Raw genomic sequence first — 20,898 nt, forward strand, 5'->3', positions numbered from 1 at the left:
TAGACTCAGACCGGCTCACGTTTAATTGTTTAAGTGATTTAAAAAAGTAACAATCTATTTACTATAATGAGCGCTGCTGCCAAGCCACCAGCACCATTATTTTTACTTCTAAGTGGCAGTGGTGTGAAAAATGTCAGAAATGCAGCAAAATCATGATCGCTATTGTTTTCAGGTTGGGGCAAAGCCATGAAAATTAACTTCCAACTGTTATCAACTAGGGGTAATGGTCGAGTGGCGCAAAATCTAGGACAATTATGGAGCGCCATGAGTTAAGGCGTAAATCACTTACTCCATAATTTCCTCTTTCAACAACATAGGTGTGCAAGTCCCCAGGAAAATCCTGGCCATTAACCAGTTTGAAGGCCCAATTCACACACCACAAAAAATTTTAGTAATGCATTTGAACAAGGCTGTGCGCCAGATCATGTAGCTAGTACTGACCCTGTTGATATGATGATCAATTATATTATGAAGAAAACATATTTAGAAAAGAATATTGTTAAACACATAAAATGGCACTATGAATTAATTTTCTAAACTTAATTTCACAGGCCGTTTACATATAATAAAGTAAGTGCAGGTATAATGCAGTTGGTGTAATTTAAACTCACAAAAGGGGAAGTATAGTGAAAAATAAGCCATTTGCCAAGCATGGTAAATTAAACGTAATGATAGCCGTTTCTGGACTTAATTCCTTATGAATAAGTAGAACACACTTACTTCTCCCAAACTGTGCAGTTGTTGGGCAATCTCCCTCAGATCTTCTTCGCTCACTAAGGGATTAATTTGGTCCTGAACATCATAAACAAACTGTTGCCATGACATGAACTGGTTCGGTCCATTTTGTTTTCTCCAGGAAGGCAGTGTAGAGATGATTTTCTCACAAAGGAATGTCAGGGGTAGACAAGCCTAAAAGAGGTCCAAAACATATGCATTGCTCTGTAACTATCTGTTAGGATAATAGAAAGTTGCAAGCAAATTTTGAAAGCTATAATTGTACCCAGATTGTGACTTCTACACAATCAATTAAACTAAATATTAATATAAGGTCGCATAACAAAGTGTATTTTCCCAATTTTCTCCCACTTCTCCTGAAGGTGATAACTCACACTGGGGCACTATTCCATAGCTTTCAGGCACTTCTTGAATATGCCATTTCCTTTTGTGTGAGCCTAGCCAGTGATTCCTCTGCTATTCATCGATGAGAACATCACATCAGAGTCCAATCTTGTCATCATTTTGCGCTCAAGTTTCGGCCTGAGTTGCTCCTATTTTTTTTTGGAGCAACTAGTTTGGAATGGAGCATCTTAGAAATTGCAATTCTTGGCATTTAGTTTGCTCCAATTCTAGTCAGTTACAATAGTTTCATTGCAGAACAGATTTTTTTTCCAAAAAGGGGGCATGTCCAGCCACTTACGCCCGTTGTGCAAGTTTAGGCAGCGAAAACTTATTCCAATTACCCCAAACTAACATAGAATGGAGTAAGTGTAGATTTTTGTATGCTCAGAAAAACCTTGCCTACACATAAATCAGGCATAGGGAACGAGAGTTGAGGGGGGAAAGGAAGTTTACAAACATTAAATACTTCACTTTTACAAATAAAGAGCCATCATCAATAATAAATGATAAATACATCAATAAATCAATCAAAAAAAAATATAAAATAAAAAAAAATAAATAAAAATTATTTCTATTCACCTACTGCAGCACTGGGAGCCCTCCAACAGTGTGCTTGAATACCCACACCCCCTCAGTGTCTCTCTCTGCTTCTGACAGAGGGGGGGAGGGCGAGAGGAGGGAGGGAGTGGGGGTGCGAGAGGACGGAGGAGAGAGGGGGAAGCGAGAGGAGGGAGGGAGGGAGGGGGGGAGAGGAGGGTGGGAGGGAGAGAGAAAGGCGGGAGGGAGTGGAGGAAGGGAGGGGGAGGGAGGGAGGGAGGGAGGGAGGGGGGAGAGGCTGAATGGGCCGGGTTGGGCCGCCGGCGCCGACACTTTGGGCGGGCCCCGCTGACAACATGGAGGGAGGGAAAGAAGAGGAAGGGGGTGTGGGGGAAGGGGAAAGAGAGATGGGGAGGGGGGGAAAAGAAGAGGGGGGCGGGGAGGTGAAGGCTGATCAGGCCGGGCCACCGCCGCCACTTTGCGTGGGACCCGCCGCCGACGAGGAGAGAGGGGAGGGAAGAAGAGGGGTTGGGGGGGGGGGGGGGGAGGGGTGGAGAGAAGGGGGGGGGGTGGTGGAGGGAGAGAAGGGGGGGGGGGGAGAAGAGAGAAGAGGAGGGGGGTTGTGGGGGGGGGGAGAAAGGCTGAACGGGGAGGTGGTCCAGTCCTGATCTCGTCCTATGATCCCATTCGGCCAGCCTCGGGAACCTGGAACTACTGCCCATGCGCGCACACTCTAGCGCCCATGTGCAGAGGTCCCTGCACTGTTTTCAGCGCCGGGACCTGGCTTCGCCCCCGACCCCTTGTGCTGCGCCACGCCGAGCACGAAGACGTCCTGAGGAGACCGGAGAATCGCAAGGTAAGCTTTTGGTGCCTTTTTTCTTCCAGAAAGTTGCCGCACCTTATCGAGATGTGCCGTTTTTCCAGAGGGCGGAAACTTGGGCCCATAATGTTGACTCATGTACTTTCTCGCATGAATCAGCAATAACATTCAGGAGCTGGAAACTAGCCTGAGATTTCCCTACCTAGCCTGGCCCCTTCCTGATTTGTATGGCTCAGGACTGTATAAAGTGGTGCATTCACACAACAAACTACTTGGGCAGCATGAGGTATATGTATTAATCCTCTATTAAAATGATTTGCAAAGAGAAAAATCATTAAAAACATTAAAATGCTTGAAGTATTATATGCTTCAAAGTATGTACAAAGTTCAAAAGCTTTATTGAGCAGCAAAACAAATTAAAAGTACCCTTTATCAAGGCCTCTAGGTCTAGTTGTTGGCTGTACTACCAGCAAGTAGCCAAGCCATACAGAAAAGGAAGGGCCCAGGTTGTGATGTCTGTCTGCGTGAGAGTAAGGGAGCGTGACAATTTCTCTCCATGCTTGGGCTAAGGAAGTGGAGGGTGGGAGAAATCAAACAGGATTCAATTTACTATTGCTACCAAATGACATAAGCAGACATCATGTCAGAACATGAGCAGTTTTGGCTCTGATGTCCCCCATGGTCAAGCATCTTTCTGACATTCATTGTCTAAGTACAAAGAAACTTGGGAAGAGCAGTACTCCAAAATTGCTATTCTTCATGGTTAACCTGGACACTGAGTGACAGCGAGGTTGACTAATTGACTGCAGAGTGCATCACAATCATGACATAGGTACATCTTGCAGTGTTAATGAATAGTGTTAATGGATAGTGAGACTGATGCTTCCCCTCCCTAACCGAAGGGTACTGAGGCCAACTGTAATGTCCACAGCCACTCTGGGAGAGACCAGCCAACTCTATACACACCAGAGGTCTTGTGCATGAGCAATTAGTTAAGTGTTGCTGAATGTAGCTCATAGTATAAACAGGGCAAATGTTACTCAAATTTCTAAACCACTTCCAGTGGAATCAGTTGTGTAATATAATCAGGGTATCCATAATCAGCTTCTAAGGCAGCAAAACAAGGGGGAGATAAAAGAAAGTGAACACAAGACGACAAGAAAAAGGAGCAGGAGTAGGCCATTTGGCCTCTCGAGCATGCTCCGCCATTTAATAAGATCATAGCTGATCTGATCATGCACTCAGTTCCAATTCCCTGCCCGCTCCCCATAACCCTTGATTCCCTTATCGCTCAAAAATCTGTCTATCTCTGCCTTTGGTGAAAAGGTGAAAGAATGGAGCGTAGAGTGAGAAAAGTGGCAAAAAGAAACTGAAAGCAACAGGAGGAAGAGACAATGGGCCCAAATTTGGCCCTCCGGTTTTTTCGGCGCACATCGACTTTCTGCTCTCAAAACGGCGCCGAAAATATATCACCGTATTCTCCCCGCTCTGTGGACCATCCTTGTGCTTAGCGTGGCAATCATAGTGGGGGGGCGGAGCTAGGGCCGTGCGGCTGAAAGAGTGCTGGCGGGGGGGGCGGGGCTGGGGCCCAGCATGTGCACTGGAGGGTTCGCACATACGCCCGGGCTTCCCGCCCACCGCACCTATCCCCGGCAGAGTGGCCTTTTGCACCGGCATTGCTTTAGATCAGACCGATTGCCCAGAGAAATAACTCTGCAATTGTCGAGTATGAGGCCACCTTGAATAGCTGACCACAGAATGGCTGCAGCCCCGAGAAGTATGTAGATAGAAGTAAAAATTCAATCAAACTCCTTCAATCTTAATCACTGGATTCAATTCAAGCAAATCTCATGCAACCTGATTTAAATTCTATGAATTACAACACTACCACTCAAATGTATAATCATTTCTGAAGTACATACAAATGGTACATGCTATTGGGAGTATATTTAGTTGTCTCAGATGAGCTTCCATTTTAAAAAATTTACTTTTTTTAGTCTAGCACAGATGTTATGGATTGTTTCATGGCCTTTTTGTCAGCTTTATTTATGATTTATTTTGAGAGGTCATGGCAACTATCAAAACTTACAATAAGTACATAATAGACTTTTACACTTAACACATTAAGGCTCCTGCAGCCTGTGTGTTCCCAGCACCCCCTCCCTCCTGCCAGCCCCGCTTTAAGTTCCCTCCTGCAGCCTCCTTCTGTGAGTCCAGCCTGTTGCGTCTCGTGTGTGGTCAGTTCACTGCTCTCCCGCCCAGGCTTCCCACCCATCGCATCTATCCCCGGCCGCGTGGCCTTTCGCTCCGGCCGGCCCGCTGACTTCCCGGGCTGAATATGAAGTAGGACTTACGTTTTATTTATTTATTTTTTATTGATGGTTTTTATGCTTCATGAATGTTGTTGAGAAGGTGTTTAGTGCTTTGCAAGGTCCTCTCCGCTTCCCTTCCCCCCCTTCTCTGGCTACCTGCGCTGATTTCTTAACTCTCCGCAAGGGTTTTCTGTGCGGCCACATACGCTGGCCTAAGTTAGTTTGGAGCAACTAATAGCTGTCCAAACTGGCTTAAATGGCCAAAACAGGCGTAGGTGATTGGTAACGCCCCCTTTTGAAAAAAACTAAAAAAAAATCCTAACTAATTCACTTACACTGACGCAAATTAAATGTGTAGAATGGGGATTTTTAAGATACTCCAGAAAAATCAAGTTGCCCCAAAAAAAAATAGAGCAACTCCTGACCAAATCTGGGCCCAATGAGAGTAAAGACCAAGTACCTGTATTACAAAATAAAATGTCAAATTAAAACAATCCCGTATACAAGCAACAAAAACACAAAACTTTTCAAACAGTTTGATTGTTTCAATAGTTGATGTGTCCATAGTTCTGTACACAGGAAAAATGGAAGGAAAATACAGGGAAAAAGTGGGAGAGGCTTACTCTCGCAGATTGGGAACACCGAAGCACAACTTTCAAGTAGCAGTAACAAAAGTCCAAAAATATATTCTTTGAACTCCACAGATTACTGTTGACTTTTAATTAGGTTGTTATAGCAAATACAGTCAGAGGATAAACAACTAAAGCTGAAGGGTCTGTGATAATCAAATAAAATTGCATCAGCGGTTGGACACAGCCTCTGGAACATACTCACCTTGTACTTGATTTTTAGTTCATGTTGCTCTCATTGCAAACAGGGCACTAAAAAGTACAGAAAAAGTACTGCAGGTCATTCAACCATCTCAGAGCGAGGCCAACTGAAGGCAGTGGTCTTGCACTCAGTGTTTGTTGTGATGGCACCAATCTATAGCAGCTTTTACATCGGTACCAACAGGGCATTTAAGCCGCTGATTCCTGAAGGGAAGATTTGGGCAGCCAGTAGAAATCTCAATATAAATTTGGTAGGGTCGCTGATGTGTTCAGGAAAACGCGTTCTGTGCTGACTGTGCACAGAATCCATTACATCACAATCTGCTATAACATTATTGTTTGTGTTTGCCTATCAGATGAGGAAGCTGTTTGGCCCCATGACAGAAACAGATGTTAGTCAGTGTGCGCAGTATAACCTGGCCAGCAATTGGATGCATTAAACAATGTTTCCCTTCCACTTCTCCCATGTGGAGTTGGGACTTGTGTGTCAGTGTGTATAAGTAAAGGAAGGAGGATAGTTCTGTGGAAAGTTTCACTAAACTTCAGGATGCTCACCTTGCCCCACTTGTGCATCATGCCCAAATCAACAGTGTAATAATATTGGGGGTGGGGGGAGCCTGAACCAAACTAATCCCCATCCCTACCACACAATTACTTTTATTGTAGACCTTTTATAATATTAGAAACTAAATTGGAGTGTGCTTTTTAAGCTAGATCTTTTAGCAATAGTGACTGGTTTCAAAATAAAGGAAATATAGAGATATAAATACTGCATCTGAATAAATGCACCTGCAGGATGTTATCTAGCCATAAAGACCAAGTTAGTTACCTAGTCCGTACCGAGTTAACTGCATCAGCAGGGTGCAATGGGAGGAGGCTGCAATTGGCTTCAGCACTGCTGGAATAGGCAAATCAGATGTGAAGCTTGAGCTTGCTTGCAACTGTCAGCCATGGCTGAGTGAGTAGCACCCTCACCTTGGAGACAGAAGGTTTTGGACCGAGAACATCCCAACAATCAGGGAGACTTACTGGAATGGTTGAAACTGAACTGACCAACACACATTGTGATATGTGAACTTTTCTTCTGGATACTTTAATTCTACGATTCTTCTCCACATTCATTATAGCATAGGATACTTACAGAAAGAATCCAATTCCTTAATTCTAGCAGGTGATTTCGCAGCAGCTTCATGTCTTTAGATCCAGATGCACCAGCATCCAGCACAAATAATCTATCAGATATCTGCATATCGTTTCCAAACCTAAGAATGCACAAGGCCATTATAAAAATCACAGTGCTGATGGAATACAATTTATCAGTAAATTTTAGAAAGAGTTCAGTGTTACTGGCAGCAATACTAATGTAATAGGACCTTCCCTTCCACCCAGGACAAACAATTACACAGAAATACTCTCATTTTCAATAGAACAAAACTGAACAAATTACATCTTACCTGTGTAATGTGATAAATGTCAATATAAAATAAAAACAAACTGATTTATAGCGAGAAACTCTGGATGGTGATAAGAACATAAGAAATAGGAGTAGGCCATATGGCCCCTCGAGCTAGTTCCGCCATTTAATACGACCATGACTGATCCGATCATGGACTCAGGTCCACTTCCCTGCCCACTCCCCATAACCCCTTATCGGTTAAGAAACTGTCTATTTCTGTCTTAAATTTATTCAATGTCCCAGCTTCCACAGCTCTTTGAGGCAGCGAATTCCACAGATTTATAACCCTCAGAGAAGAAATGTCTCCTCATCTCAGTTTTAAATGAGTGGCCCCTTATTCTAACATTATGCCCTCTAGTTCTAGTCTCCCCTATCAGTGGAAACATCCTCTCTGCATCCACCTTATCGAAAAGTATAAGTTTATGAGGGGGCTTGACAAGATCATCTGTCATTCTTTTGAATTCCAATGAGTAGAGGCCCAACCTACTCAACCTTTCCTCATAAGTCAACCCCCTCATCTCCGGAATCAACCTAGTGAACCTTCTCTGATCTGCCTCCAAAGCAAGAATATCCTTTCGTAAATATGGAAACCAAAACTGCACGCAGTATTCCAGGTGTGGCCTCACCCTGTATAACTGGAGCAAGACTTCCCTGCTTTTATACGCCATCACCTTTGCAATAAAGGTCAAGATTCCATTGGCCTTCCTGATCACTTGCTGTACCTGCATACTATCCTTTTGTGTTTCATGCACAAGTACCCCCAGGTCCCACTGTACTGCAGCACTTTGCAATCTTTCTCCATTTAAATAATAACTTGCTCTTTGATTTTTTTTCTGCCAAAGTGCATGACTTCACACTTTGCAACATTATACTCCATCTGCCAAATTTTTGCCCACTCACTTAGCCTATCTATGTCCTTTTGCAGATTGTGTGTGTCCTCCTTACACATTACTTTTCCTCCCATCTTTGTATTGTCAGCAAACTTGGCTACGTTACACTCAGTCCTGTCTTCCAAGTCGTTAATACAGATTGTAAATAGTTGGGGTCCCAGCATTGATCCCTGCGGCACCCCACTAGTTACTGATTGCCAACCAGAGAATGAACCATTTATCCCGACTCTCTGTTTTCTGTTAGTTAGCCAATCCTCTATCCATGCGAATATATTACCCCCAACCCCACGAACTTTTATCTTATGCAATAACCTTTTATATGGCACCTTGTCAAATGCCTTCTGGAAGTCCAAATACACCACATTCACCCTGTTCGTTGCATCCTCAAAGAATTCCAGCAAATGTGTCAAACATGACTTCTCCTTCATAAATCCATGTTGACTCTGCCTGACCAAATTTTGCTTTTCCAAATGTCCTGCTACTGCTTCTTTAATAATGGACTCCAACATTTTACCAACCACAGATGTTAGGCTAACTGGTCTATAGTTTCCTGCTTTTTGTCTGCCTCCTTTTTAAAAAAAAAAAAATAGGGGCATTACATTTTCAGTTTTCCAATTTGCTAGGACCTCCTCAGAATCCAGGGAATTTTGATAAATGTAATGCCTGGATTCTAGCAGCTACCATGCAACAAAAACTTGCTTAAGACTAAATATAGTTATTTCCACCAGTCAGAGATTGCTTTGATGTTGCAGGCTTGCTCCAAGTATTTCCACCATAACAATATCCCTCTAAAAATTAAACTTAATTTGCCATTTATGTAATGAGCAGTTGCTACAGCTATTGTTTATGTAATTACAACCAAAACAGCTAAGTTCTTTACAGGAAAGATGATAACAGAGGGGAAATAGCTCACATTATTCTCATGTCCCAAGATTGGGCAAATCTTCAATGTTTCACTTTTTGTAGCAGGTCACTGTGAAGTACTTTTCTATCAGTCATTTTCCAGTGAATTATTACATTTCTCACACTCCAGAGCACTTCACATACAATGAACTACTTTGAAGAGTAGACACTTATGTAGGCAAATGTAACAGATGTTTTGAACACAGCAAGATCCCACAAGCAGCAATGAGACGAATGAACAATTAATTTGTTTTTGTGGTGATGGTTCAGGCATGAATGTTGATTCAGAGATGAATGTTGGCCAGGACATAAGGAAAGCTTCTTGTGAACTCCTCTTCAAATAGTGCCATGGGGTCAGATGGGGGCCTCTGTTTAATGTCTTATCTAAGAATGTCACCTCTGGTAATACTGGTTAGAATGTTAGCCTAGATTTTGTGCTCAAGCTCTGGGCTGAGGCTCAAACCCACAAGTGCTACCTTACATAACACTACCAACTGCACCAAGCTGGGAATAGATGGGGTCCTTACCTGCCACTTGAAGTGGACTCTTTCAAAAGCACTTTAATAAGACTTTTACCACTTACCTGCTTTTTATTTCTTTTAGAAGTGACAGATCTTTGTCATAACCAAATTCCCCTCCAAATGAACGGGGACAGTTTACAATATCTGCATGTGTGGCGACAAGAACAACCTGCAAAGGACTTTTCAGCTTCCCACCAAAAGCTGTCAAGAAAATAACTCACTTTCAGTATAAACACAAAGCACATTGATCAATATTTTTATATTCATTGTGACTCCAACCCATTTGTCATTCGAGTGTGAGGTATACAGTTAATTCCACACAGATGAGTTATCCACCGTAGCTACAGTGTAGGAATCTCAACAAGGAGCAGTGACAATTTCAAGGTTTGATAAATATTACAATCAACACAAAAAGGAAAATCTATAGGTGATTGGATTTTACCATAAGAAAACATTGTGACCTTCAGAAGTGGCTCGGCACAGAGTAAACAGGAGCCAGCACGCAATTATCTTTAAGTCTTTATTCTTTTCTCAGCTAGGTTCCTTTTTGACATTTGAAGGATGCCCAAACATTTTAAATCAGTGATGTTTAAAGAAGTGTATCATTTTATTAAATATTAAATGTCTGGACTTACACAGTCACCACTGCATATACATCTTTTACAAAAACAAAAGAATGAGTTTGTAGATGTCATGGTAAAATACATATGGCTGCATTTTACAGTTTTGTTAACTGAAAAAATATATTGTTAATCTGAAGAACAAACTAGGTATTTATAACTGATTAACAATTTAACCGTAATAATGATTGTAGTATAGCAGAAGCGTCCAAACTGCCCTGGCAATCCATCCCTCAAAGTTCCAGCAACCAGATCTACTTCTTACTTGCTAGCTTATTTAATTGAATTTCATGGGCTCATCCAAATTTGGAAAGGACAGTTCTCAGTGCTTTTGCCTTGTTGCTGGATAAATCCAAAAACAGAACGCTGTCTGTTCATATCCAGAGATATATGTAAAATAATGGGAACAATTTATGTATGCCCCATAAAGGCAAAAAGCTGCGACACTGATGATGTAGTTTTGTTTATGGCTCTTTAGTGCCACCTGCTGGGGAAGGTGGCATGATGTGAATTTTCTATATTGGAACAGACATAAACTATCCAAACATAGTTTTCATCTTGGCTGCATACATTTTAAGTAATTAGAATTTTTTCCCCCCCCTTACACCAATTTTTCCTTCTTTTAATTCATGCGTCTACATGAATGCTCTATCCCTTTGTCAGATTACTTGTCACGCACAAGCCAGTACTTTCTGCAATTTATATTGGCAAGACATAACCCATCTAGTCAAATACTGCACTCTCTACATGGCTGTTCCAACCGACCTCCACTGCTTCCGATCCCCCAAATGCATTGAATTCAGAATTCTTGTCCTCATTTACAAATCCCTCTGTGCATGTAACCTGCCATTCTTTGCAAACTCCTTGAACGCACATTGTCTGGCCTTCTGAATGCAGGGCTCCTGTGCATCCCATTAGTGTCAGAGCTTTCGGCCACCGTAGTTCTGCTCTCTCCAATTCTTTCCCTAAATCTCGTTTCATTTTTCTACCTCAATATCCACCTTCAACAGTCTCCTCAATTCAACCATGCCTTCAGCTGCCTTCCCAATCTCATCATCTTCTGCTTGGTGTTTGCATCTTTGTGAAGTGGCTGTGAAACGTTTACCGCATTAAAAGGTATTATATAAATGCAAGTTGTTGAACTAGACTCCTTGAAGGGGTACAGTTCTGTGCTTATAGTTACCCTCCAGTAATTTGTCCAAGTGGTTATTATTCACGTGAGGCTTAACAGACTATTTGACCACACCGGGGAAGGGAGGTATTGCAGCCAAGCTTAAGCCCCTCCTCTCCCAATATCTATACATGTGTCATCATATCATCATAGGCAGTCCCTCGAATCGAGGATGACTTACTTCCACATCAAAAAGTTCATAGGTGTTTCAATGAAGGACCTAAAATTCCAGGTCCAGTACATGTATACTGCCAACAGGACTCACTGGATGGATTAGAACTATGAACCCTGGCTGGTTTTCCCTCCTGTAACAGAATGCCAAGACCATCTGTAGCACCCATAATCAATGCTTCAGCTTAATTTATCAAAGATATTCAAGATAGTGGAGGACATAAGGGAGGGAGAAGTTCACAATGCAGCTGGATGCTATAATAGGAGAGTTAGGGTCAATGTTCCCTGGAATTTTGTTTGGCGCCCTGGGATCACGTGGAACTGGTCCTCCAATCACAAAGGAGGATTCCATTGCAATCTTTTACAAAGGCAATTCCCTAATGGTATGCAATGGAATCCCCAAATAATTATACAATTTACACAATTCTAATAATTATAAATGTACTGAATTTCAATTTTATTCTAAGTCCCTTCACTGCACCAACCTCAATAAAAATAAAAATTTTTGATAAATAATTTAAAACATCTTAATCTGCCCGGGCCAATATTTGTATAAACTTAATTAAAAAGTGTATGTGCATCATTTGTTTAATTTACGGCTTATATATATCCTTATGCAGATGAAATCAGGCCCTACACCTGCTTTCATCAGCTGTAGGAATTTTGTGGGCAATTGCTGGGCAAATAGCCCAACTCTGCGCCAGCAATACTCATTTTACAGTCGGTTCAGATCCCTTTGAAATGGATTACGACGGCCTACTCAGAGTATGTCGTCAGGGAGACTGCAATTTGAGGGCCATAACATTTTAAACCTTTAAAGTAGACACTACTGTGGGCAAGATCTTTAAAGCTAATTTACATAATTTCCACCACTGAGGCAATAAAAAACTGATCCAATAACCCAAAAAATACAGGAATCTATGGTGGAAATTGGTTAAAAACTTTAATAATCCCTACATATTATCCAGACAATGAAAAAGATGAGAAAAATGTTCAGCTCCCTTTAAAGTCTGCAATAATTCCATTCAAATCATTTTATATTTATGGCCCGCATACTTGCACAGTACTTGGCAATTTAAACTTAATTTGCCATGTGTGTCTTCATTTGCAAACTGATCCAATTACCTTGCAATTTGTTAAATGCACCTGTTTCTACACATTGCCAGTGTTGTCTCAAATTTAACAAGGTTAAAATTGTTTAACAGGTCATTAATGCAGATTGGAAACGATAGGTGTTATGTTCAGAATAACTCCACAAGGCTGTATACTACAAGCTCAAACTGTTGTGATCTTGGTCTCTTTAATGTAACTGTCACCAAGCTCATGGTCTACAGGGCTGTAGTAATACCCGCCCTCCTGTATGGCTCAGAGACATGGACCATGTACAGGAGACACCTCAAATTGCTGGAGAGATACAACCAACGATCCTACAAATCCTCAGAGGACAGAGGCACCAACATTAGTGTCCTCGTCCAGGCCAACATCCCCAGCATTGAAGCACTGACCACACTTGATCAGCTATGCTGGGCAGGCCACATTGTCCGCATGCCAAACACGAGACTCCCAAAGCAAGCCCTCTACTCGGAACTCCTTCATGGCAAACGAATCAAAGGCGGGCAGAGGAAACGTTACCCTCAAAACTTCCCTGATAAAGTACAACATCCCCACCGACACCTGGGAGTCCCTGGCCAAAGTCCGCCCCAAGTGGAGGAAGTGCATCTGGGAGGGCGCCGAGCGCCTCGAGTATCATCGCCAACTGCATGCAGAAGACAAGCGCAGGCAGCGGAAAGAACGTGCGGCAAACCTGTCCCACCCTCCCTTACCCTCAATGACTGTCTGTCCCACCTGTGGCAGGGACTGCGGCTGTCATATTGGACTGTTCAGCCACTTAAGGACTCATTCTAAGAGTGGAAGCAAGTCTTCCTCGATTCCGAGGGACTGCCTATGACGATGATGCATTATTTCAATAATAATAGGGAGCAGCGAGCGGCGTCCCGTCCCGGAAATCAGCGCGGTCCCGGCCTGCAAGACCCTCAGCAGGCCGGGGCCATTGGAGGGAGCAGCGTGCAGTGTACCACTGCAGGGAGCAGCGCGTGCTGCTGCAGGAGGGAGACGGCTACGAAGCCAGGTCATTGATTGCAGTGCAGGCAGGCACAGCAGGAGGGGCGAAGGAGCGGCAAGAGTCTGTAGAGGGAAGTGACCGGGGCCCAGGAGAGGCCTGAATCTGGGGCCCAGAAGAGGCGAGGGCCCAGGAGCAGCACGGGCCGGCCCACACTGCGATATGTGTGCGTGCTCGGTCTGTGCAGCAGAGCTGGTCTCCAGTTAGTCTTGGGTAACCCTTGCCACTGGACCAAGACCTAGCTCTGTCAAGCCCGTGTGGTGGCTGGTGTGCAACGGCCAACACATGTTAAAAAAATCCAAGCACAGGCATTTTCCACCCTTCACGATGTAGTTTGGGATCTGGAATATTAGGTGTTTCAATGAATAACCTGTGAACTCATCCCTTTTTGGCGTGGAAGCAAGTCATCCTCGCTTCGAGGGACTGCCTATGTTGCTGATTCAATGTAACTCCAGAGTGAGAAAGCAGTATGGTAAGACTGCCTTTTATACCTGCTTGCCCAGGGTGTGCAGGTGACCTTTGGGTCTCCCACGGTGCCCCCCCTGGTTGCAAGTCTTATATATTGGCAATGTTTAAATACATGACATCATTTCCTCCTAAAGTCTTCGATAAAAATTATTTACAAGTTAATAGAAACATAGAAAATAGGTGCAGGAGTAGGCCATTCGATACCATGGCTGATCATTCCTTCAGTACCCCTTTCCTGCTTTCTCTCCATACCCCTTGATCCCTTTAACCGTAAGGGCCATATCTAACTCCCTCTTGAATATATCCAATGAACTGGCATCAACAACTCTCTGCAGTAGGGAATTCCACAGGTTAACAACTCTCTGAATGAAGCAGTTTCTCCTCATCTCAGTCCTAAATGACCTACCCCTTATCCTAAGACTATGTCCCCTGGTTCTGGACTTCCCCAACATCGAGAACATTCTTCCCGCATCTATCCTGTCCAGTCCCATCAGAATCTTATATGTTTCTATGAGATCCCCTCTCATCCTTCTAAACTCCAGTGAATAAAGGCCCAGTTGATCCAGTCTCTCCTCATATGACAGCCCAGCCATCCCTGGAATCAGTCTGGTGAACCTTCGCTGCACTCCCTCAATAGCAAGAACGTCCTTCCTCAGACTAGGAGACCAAAACTGAACACAATATTCCAGGTGAGGCCTCACTAAGGCCCTGTACAACTGCAGTAAGACCTCTCTGCTCCTATTTTCAAATCCCCTAGCTATGAAGGCCAACATACCATTTGCCTTCAGTACCTGCATGCCCATTTTCAGGTGACTGATGAACCATGACACCCAGGTCTCGTTGCACCTCCCATTTTTCTAGTCTGCCGCCATTCAGATAAAATTCTGCCTGTGTTTTTTTGCCCCCAAAATGGATAACCTCACATTTATCCACATTATACTGCATCTGCCATGTATTTGCCTACTCACCTAATCTGTCCAAGTCACCCTGCAGCCTCTTTGCGTTCTCCTCACAGCTCACACCACCACCCAGTTTAGTATCATCCGCAAACTTGGAGATATTACATTCTATTCCTTCATCCAAATCGTTAATGTATATTGTAAAGAGCTGGGGTCCCAGCACTGAGCCCTGCAGCACCCCACTAGTAACTAGCTGCCATTCTGAAAAGGACCCGTTTATCCCGACTCTCTGATTCCTGTCTGCCAACCAGTTCTCTATCCATGTCAGTACATTACCCCCAATACCATGCGCTTATATTTTGTACACCAATCACTTGTGCGGGACCTTGTCAAAAGCCTTTTGAAAGTACAAATACACCACATCCACTGGTTCTCCCTTGTCCACTCTACTAGTTACATCCTCAAAAAATTCCAGAAGATTCGTCAAGCATGATTTCCCTTTCATAAATACATGCTGACTTGGACTGATCCGGTCACTGCTTTCCAAATGCGCTGCTATTTCATCCTTAATGATTGATTCCAACATTTTCCCCACTACTGATGTCAGGCTAACCGGTCTATAATTACCCACTTTCTCTCTCCCTCCTTTTTTAAAAAGTGCTGTTACATTAGCTACCCTCCAGTCCAGAGGAACTGATCCAGAGTCGATAGATTGTTGGAAAATGATCACCAATGCATGCACTATTTCTAGGGCCACTTCCTTAAGTACTCTGGGATGCAGACTATCAGGACCCGGGGATTTATCGGCCTTTAATCCCATCAATTTCCCGAACACAATTTCCCGCCTAATAACGATATCTTTCAGTTCCTTATTCTCACTAGACCCACTGTCCTCTAATAAATTCGGAAGGTTATTTGTATCTTCCTTTGTGAAGACAGAACCGAAGTATTGGTTTAATGGGTCTGCCATTTCTTTGTTCCCCATTATAAATTCACCTGAATCCGACTGCAAGGGACCTACGTTTGTCTTTACTAATCTTTTTCTCTTCACATATTTATAGAAGCTTTTGCAGTCAGTTTTTATGTTCCCTGCAAGCTTCCTCTCGTACTCTATTTTTCCTTTCCTAATTAAACCCTTAGTCCTCCTCTGTTGAATTCTAAATTTCTCCCAGTCCTCAGGTTTGTTGCTTTTTCTAGACAATTTGTATGCCTCTTCCTTGGTTTTAACACTATCCTTAATTTCCTTTGTTAGCCATGGTTGAGCTACCTTCCCAGTTTTATTTTTACTCCAGACAGGGATGTACAATTGCTGAAGTTCATCCATGTGATCTTTAAATGTTTGGCATTGTTTATCCACCGTCAACCCTTTAAGTATCCTCTGCCAGTCTATTCTAGCCAATTCACGCCTCATACCATCGAAGTTACCTTTGCTTAAGTTCAGGACCCTAGTTTCCGAATTAACTTTGTCACTCTCCATCTTAATAAGGAATTCTACCATATTATGGTCACTTTTCCTCAAAGGGTCTTGCACAACAAGATTGCTAATTAGTCCCTTCTCATTACACATCACCCAGTCTAGGATGGCCAGCTCCCTGGTTGGTTCCTCGACATATTGGTCTAGAAAACCATCCCTAATACACTCCAGGAAATCCTCCTCCACCGCATTGCTACCAGTTAGGTAGGCCCAATCAATATGTAGATTAAAGTCGCCCATGATTACTGCTGTACCTTTATTGCACACATTCCTTATTTCTTGTTTGATGCTGTCCCCAACCTCACTACTACTATTTGGTGGTCTGTACGCAACTCCCACCAGCGTTTTCTGCCCTTTGGAATTCTGCAGCTCCACCCATACCGATTCCACATCATCCAGGCTAATGTCCTTCCTTACAATTGCATTAATTTCCTCTTTAACCAGCAACACCACCCCGCCTCCTTTTGCTTTCTGTCTATCCTGCCTAAATGCTGAATACCCTTGGATCTTGAGTTCCCAGCCTTGGTCACCCTGGAGCCATGTCTCCGTGATGCCAATCACATCGTATCCATTATCTGCTATCTGCGCAGTTAATTCATCCACCTTATTCCGAATACTCCTTGCATTGAGGCACAGAGCCTTCAGGCTTGTCTTTCTAACACACTTTGCCCCTTTTGAATCTTGCTGTAATGTGGCCCTTTTTGCTTTTTGCCTTGGTTTCTCCTTTCTATCTTTTGCTTCTGCCCCCCTTCTATTTCCCTCTGTCTCCCTGCATAGGTTCCCATCCCCCTGCCATATTAGTTTAACTCCTCCCCAACAGCACTAGCAAACATTTCCCCTCGGACATTGGTTGAGGCAATCCGGGGCTCTGCGTTCCCGGGTTGATTGCCTGAGTTGAAGTCCTGGCATGGGTGAGTCGGTCGGATCATAGCTGGTCTGATCGGACTGTCGGGCATGGTGGGTTCATCCTCGTGGTTGACCGCGAGGTCGATTGCTGGTTGGGTGTGTGTGGGTGGATCATTGATGGTAAAGTCCTCTTCAAACTGTTCTTGGTTGTCAGTGAACCGCAGTTTGATCTGATCCAAGTGCTTTCTGCACGTTTGTCCATTCAAAAGTTTGAAACAAATACTCTATTCCCCTCCTTGGCTAAAACAGCGCCAGCAACCCATTTGGGACCATGACCGTAATTAAGAACAAACACAGGGTCATTAACCTCAATGTCACGCGATACAGCCGCGCGATTGTGGTATACATTATGCCGGTGACGCTGGGTTTCTACATGATCATTGAGATCCGGGTAGACTAAGTAGAGCCTGGTTTTGAGTGCTCTCTTCATTAGCAATTCTGCAGGGCGAACCCCGGTAAGCGAGTGGGATCGCGTGTGTCATGTATTCAACCAGCATTGTAACCCATGTATAAACTGACCCAAGTTGTACACCGTGAGAACACTGACCACTAGGTGGGAGACACTCCCAACCTGGACCTTCAGGTATAAAAGGGGAAGCTCCACCCACCTTTATCATTTGAGTGCAAAGGAATAAAGGACAGGTCACAGACTGACCTTCTCTCAAGCATGGGCCTCGTGTGCATTTATACTGTGTAGTAAGGATGTATCAATGACGACAAGAAACTGGGATTTAAACCACGCGAGCATGGCCACTAGCAGAACAGACGAGAGGTACTGTGTTAAGGAATGGTTGGGACAGAGATTCAACATTGTTAAAGCAGCACACAGTTCTCCAGGCAGACAAGGGCAGTCAGGCATGCCCCAACATGTAGTCGAACCCAGAGGGGGAGCTCGACAGAGACAATGGCAAGCTGAACAGCGATTCACGCCATTGCAAGGGACAATGCGGCCAGCAATGGGGCCATCAACACCTGTTAATGGTGCACTCAAGGACAATAACAGGGGCAGTCAGGGACGATCGACTGGCAAGGGACCTTTTGTTTCAAACCGCAACTCATGCTGGAGGTGTGGAAGCATACATTCAGCTGGAGTTTGCAGAGATGAGCAAAATACCCGCAGAAATAGACACTGGGGGAAATCGCTGGAAGCTGAAGTTCAGCGAGTTCATGTGGAGCACGTATACAATTCATACACCAGGTCGCCACCGATAATAATGAAAGTGTTCTTCAATGGCATCCCAGTATCAATGGAGTTAGACACGGATGCCAGCCAGTCCCTGATGGGTATCAAACAGTTCGAAAAGTTGTGGGCATCCAAGGCCAGGAGGCCAAAATTATCGCCGATTGACGCACAGCTACGGACTTACACAAAGCAGATCATTCCGGTGCTAGGCAGTGCCACGGTAGTCATGACTTACAAAGATTCGGAGAACAGGTGCCACTCTGGATTATCCTAGGGGACGGTCCCGCACTACTGGGGAGGAGTTGGCTTGCTGTCATGAACTGGAAATGGGGCGATGTCAATGCAATTTCCTCTGTGGAGAGAGTATTATGCTCACAGGTCCTGGACAAATTTGACTCATTATTTCAACCCGGCATTGGCACTTTCATGGGGGCCAAGGTAGTGATTCACATAAACCCGGACGCCAGACCAGTACACCACAAGGCCAGAGCGGTGCCGTACGTGATGTGGGAATAGAAGGCGAATTGGACCGCCTGTTGAGGGAAGGCATCGTCTCGGCAGTCGAATTCAGTGACTGGGCGAGCCCGATTGTGCCGGTGCTCAAGGCGGATGGGTCGGTCAGGATATGTGGCGATTACAAGGCCACCATCAATCGGGTGTCACTCCAAGACCAGTACCCGCTACCGAGAGCGGAGGACCTCTTTGCGACGCTATCCGGTGGCAAACTTTTTTCAAAATTGGACCTGACCTCAGCTTACATGACCCAGGAGCTGGCGAGTGAGTCGGAGAAGCTGACCACCATCACGGCACACAAGGGATTGTTTGAGTACAACAGATGTCCGTTCGGGATTCTCTCGGCCGCCGCGATCTTCCAACGAAATATGGAAAGTCTCCTCAAGTCGATTCCAGGGATGGTGGTTTTTCAGGACGACATCCTCATTACGGGTTATGAGACTGAAGAACACCTCCACAACCTGGAGGAGGTGCTACGCAGACTGGACCGGGTTGGTCTGCGACTGAAAAAGGCGAAGTGCGTCTTCCTAGCTCCAGAGGTAGAATTCCTGGGGATGAGGGTAGCAGCAGACGGGATCAGCCCTACTGCATCCAAGACGGAAGCGATCCAGAGAGCACCCAGACCCCGTAACACGACGGAGCTGCGTTCGTTCCTGGGGCTCCTGAACTATTTTGGTAACTTTCTTCCCAAATTGAGCACGCTGCTAGAGCCGCTACACGTGCTCCTACGCAAAGGTCGCGAATGGGTCTGGGGGGACAGCCAGGAAAGGGCTTTTAATAGAGCACGCAATTTGTTATGTTCCAACAATCTGTTAACGCTATATGACCCATGTAAGAAACTTGTGTTAATGTGCGATGCGTCGTCCTATGGTGTTGGGTGTGTATTGCAGCATGTCAATACCAAGGGTCAGTTACAGCCGGTAGCTTATGCCTCCAGGAGTCTGTCCCAGGCAGAAAGGGGCTACGGGATGGTAGAAAAGGAGGCGCTCGCATGTGTATATGCGGTAAAGAAAATGCACCAGTACCTGTTTGGCAGGAAATTTGAGCTGGAGACAGATCACAAACCCCTAACGTCCCTTTTGGCCGACAACAATGCCATAAATGCAAACGCATCGGCCCGCATACAGGAGGTGGGCACTCACGTTAGCTGCCTATGACTACACAATTCGGCACAGGCCGGGCACCGTAAACTGCGCCGATGCACTCAGCAGGCTCCCACTAGCCACCACTGAGGGGGCTACCGAGCATGGTGCTGAGATGGTCATGGCTGTTGAAGCTTTCGGAAGCGAAGGCTCACCCGTGACAGCCCGTCAGATTAAAGTCTGGACAAATAGAGACCCGCTATTGTCTCTAGTCAAGAAATGTGTCCTGAATGGGGACTGGGCAGCCACGTACAGGGCATGCCCTGAGAAATTTAAACCATTTCACAGGCACAAGGATGAGCTCTCGATTCAGGCCGATTGCCTACTGTGGGGAAACCGCGTAGTCATGCCCCAGATGGGCAGAGAGGTGTTTATCAGAGAACTCCACAATGGGTACCCGGGCATCGTCACGATGAAGGCAATTGCCAGGTCACACGTTTGGTGGCCAGGGATAGACGCAGATCTGGAACTTTGTGTTCGCAGGTGCAACACGTGTGCCCAGCTGGGCCATGCGCCCAGGGAAGCCCCCCTTAGCCCCTGGCCATGGCCCGCCAAGCCTTGGTCACGCATCCATGTGGACTACGCAGGTCCTTTCATGGGGAAAATGTTTTTGATTGTAGTAGACGCCTACTCCAAATGGATCGAGTGTGACATTTTAAATTCAAGCACATCCTCTGCCACGGTAGAAAGTCTACGGGCAATGTTCGCCGCCCACGGTCTACCGGACATCTTGGTCAGCGACAATGGCCCATGCTTCACAAGCACTGAATTCCAGGACTTCATGGCAGGCAATGGAATTAACCATGTTAGAACAGCACCGTTCAAGCCTGCCTCAAACGGCCAG

The 20,898-nt window shown here is 44.9% G+C and overlaps 1 protein-coding gene across 7 annotated transcripts in view; it reads right to left on the bottom strand.

Moving 5' to 3' along the window:
- Positions 1–20,898, bottom strand: part of dapk1 (death-associated protein kinase 1) — a 280,231-nt gene that overhangs the window by 19,989 nt on the left and 239,344 nt on the right. For all 7 annotated transcript variants that reach the window (XM_070882090.1, XM_070882084.1, XM_070882078.1 and 4 more), the window contains 3 exons: positions 9,451–9,589; positions 6,760–6,880; positions 721–909 (listed from right to left, as the gene is read on the bottom strand). In XM_070882090.1, the coding sequence (XP_070738191.1) occupies positions 721–909; positions 6,760–6,880; positions 9,451–9,589 (449 nt within the window). The remainder of the gene's footprint in view (positions 1–720; positions 910–6,759; positions 6,881–9,450; positions 9,590–20,898) is intronic.

The sequence above is a fragment of the Pristiophorus japonicus genome, chromosome 1, assembly GCF_044704955.1.
Source record: "Pristiophorus japonicus isolate sPriJap1 chromosome 1, sPriJap1.hap1, whole genome shotgun sequence".
NCBI classification, from domain to species: domain Eukaryota; kingdom Metazoa; phylum Chordata; class Chondrichthyes; family Pristiophoridae; genus Pristiophorus; species Pristiophorus japonicus.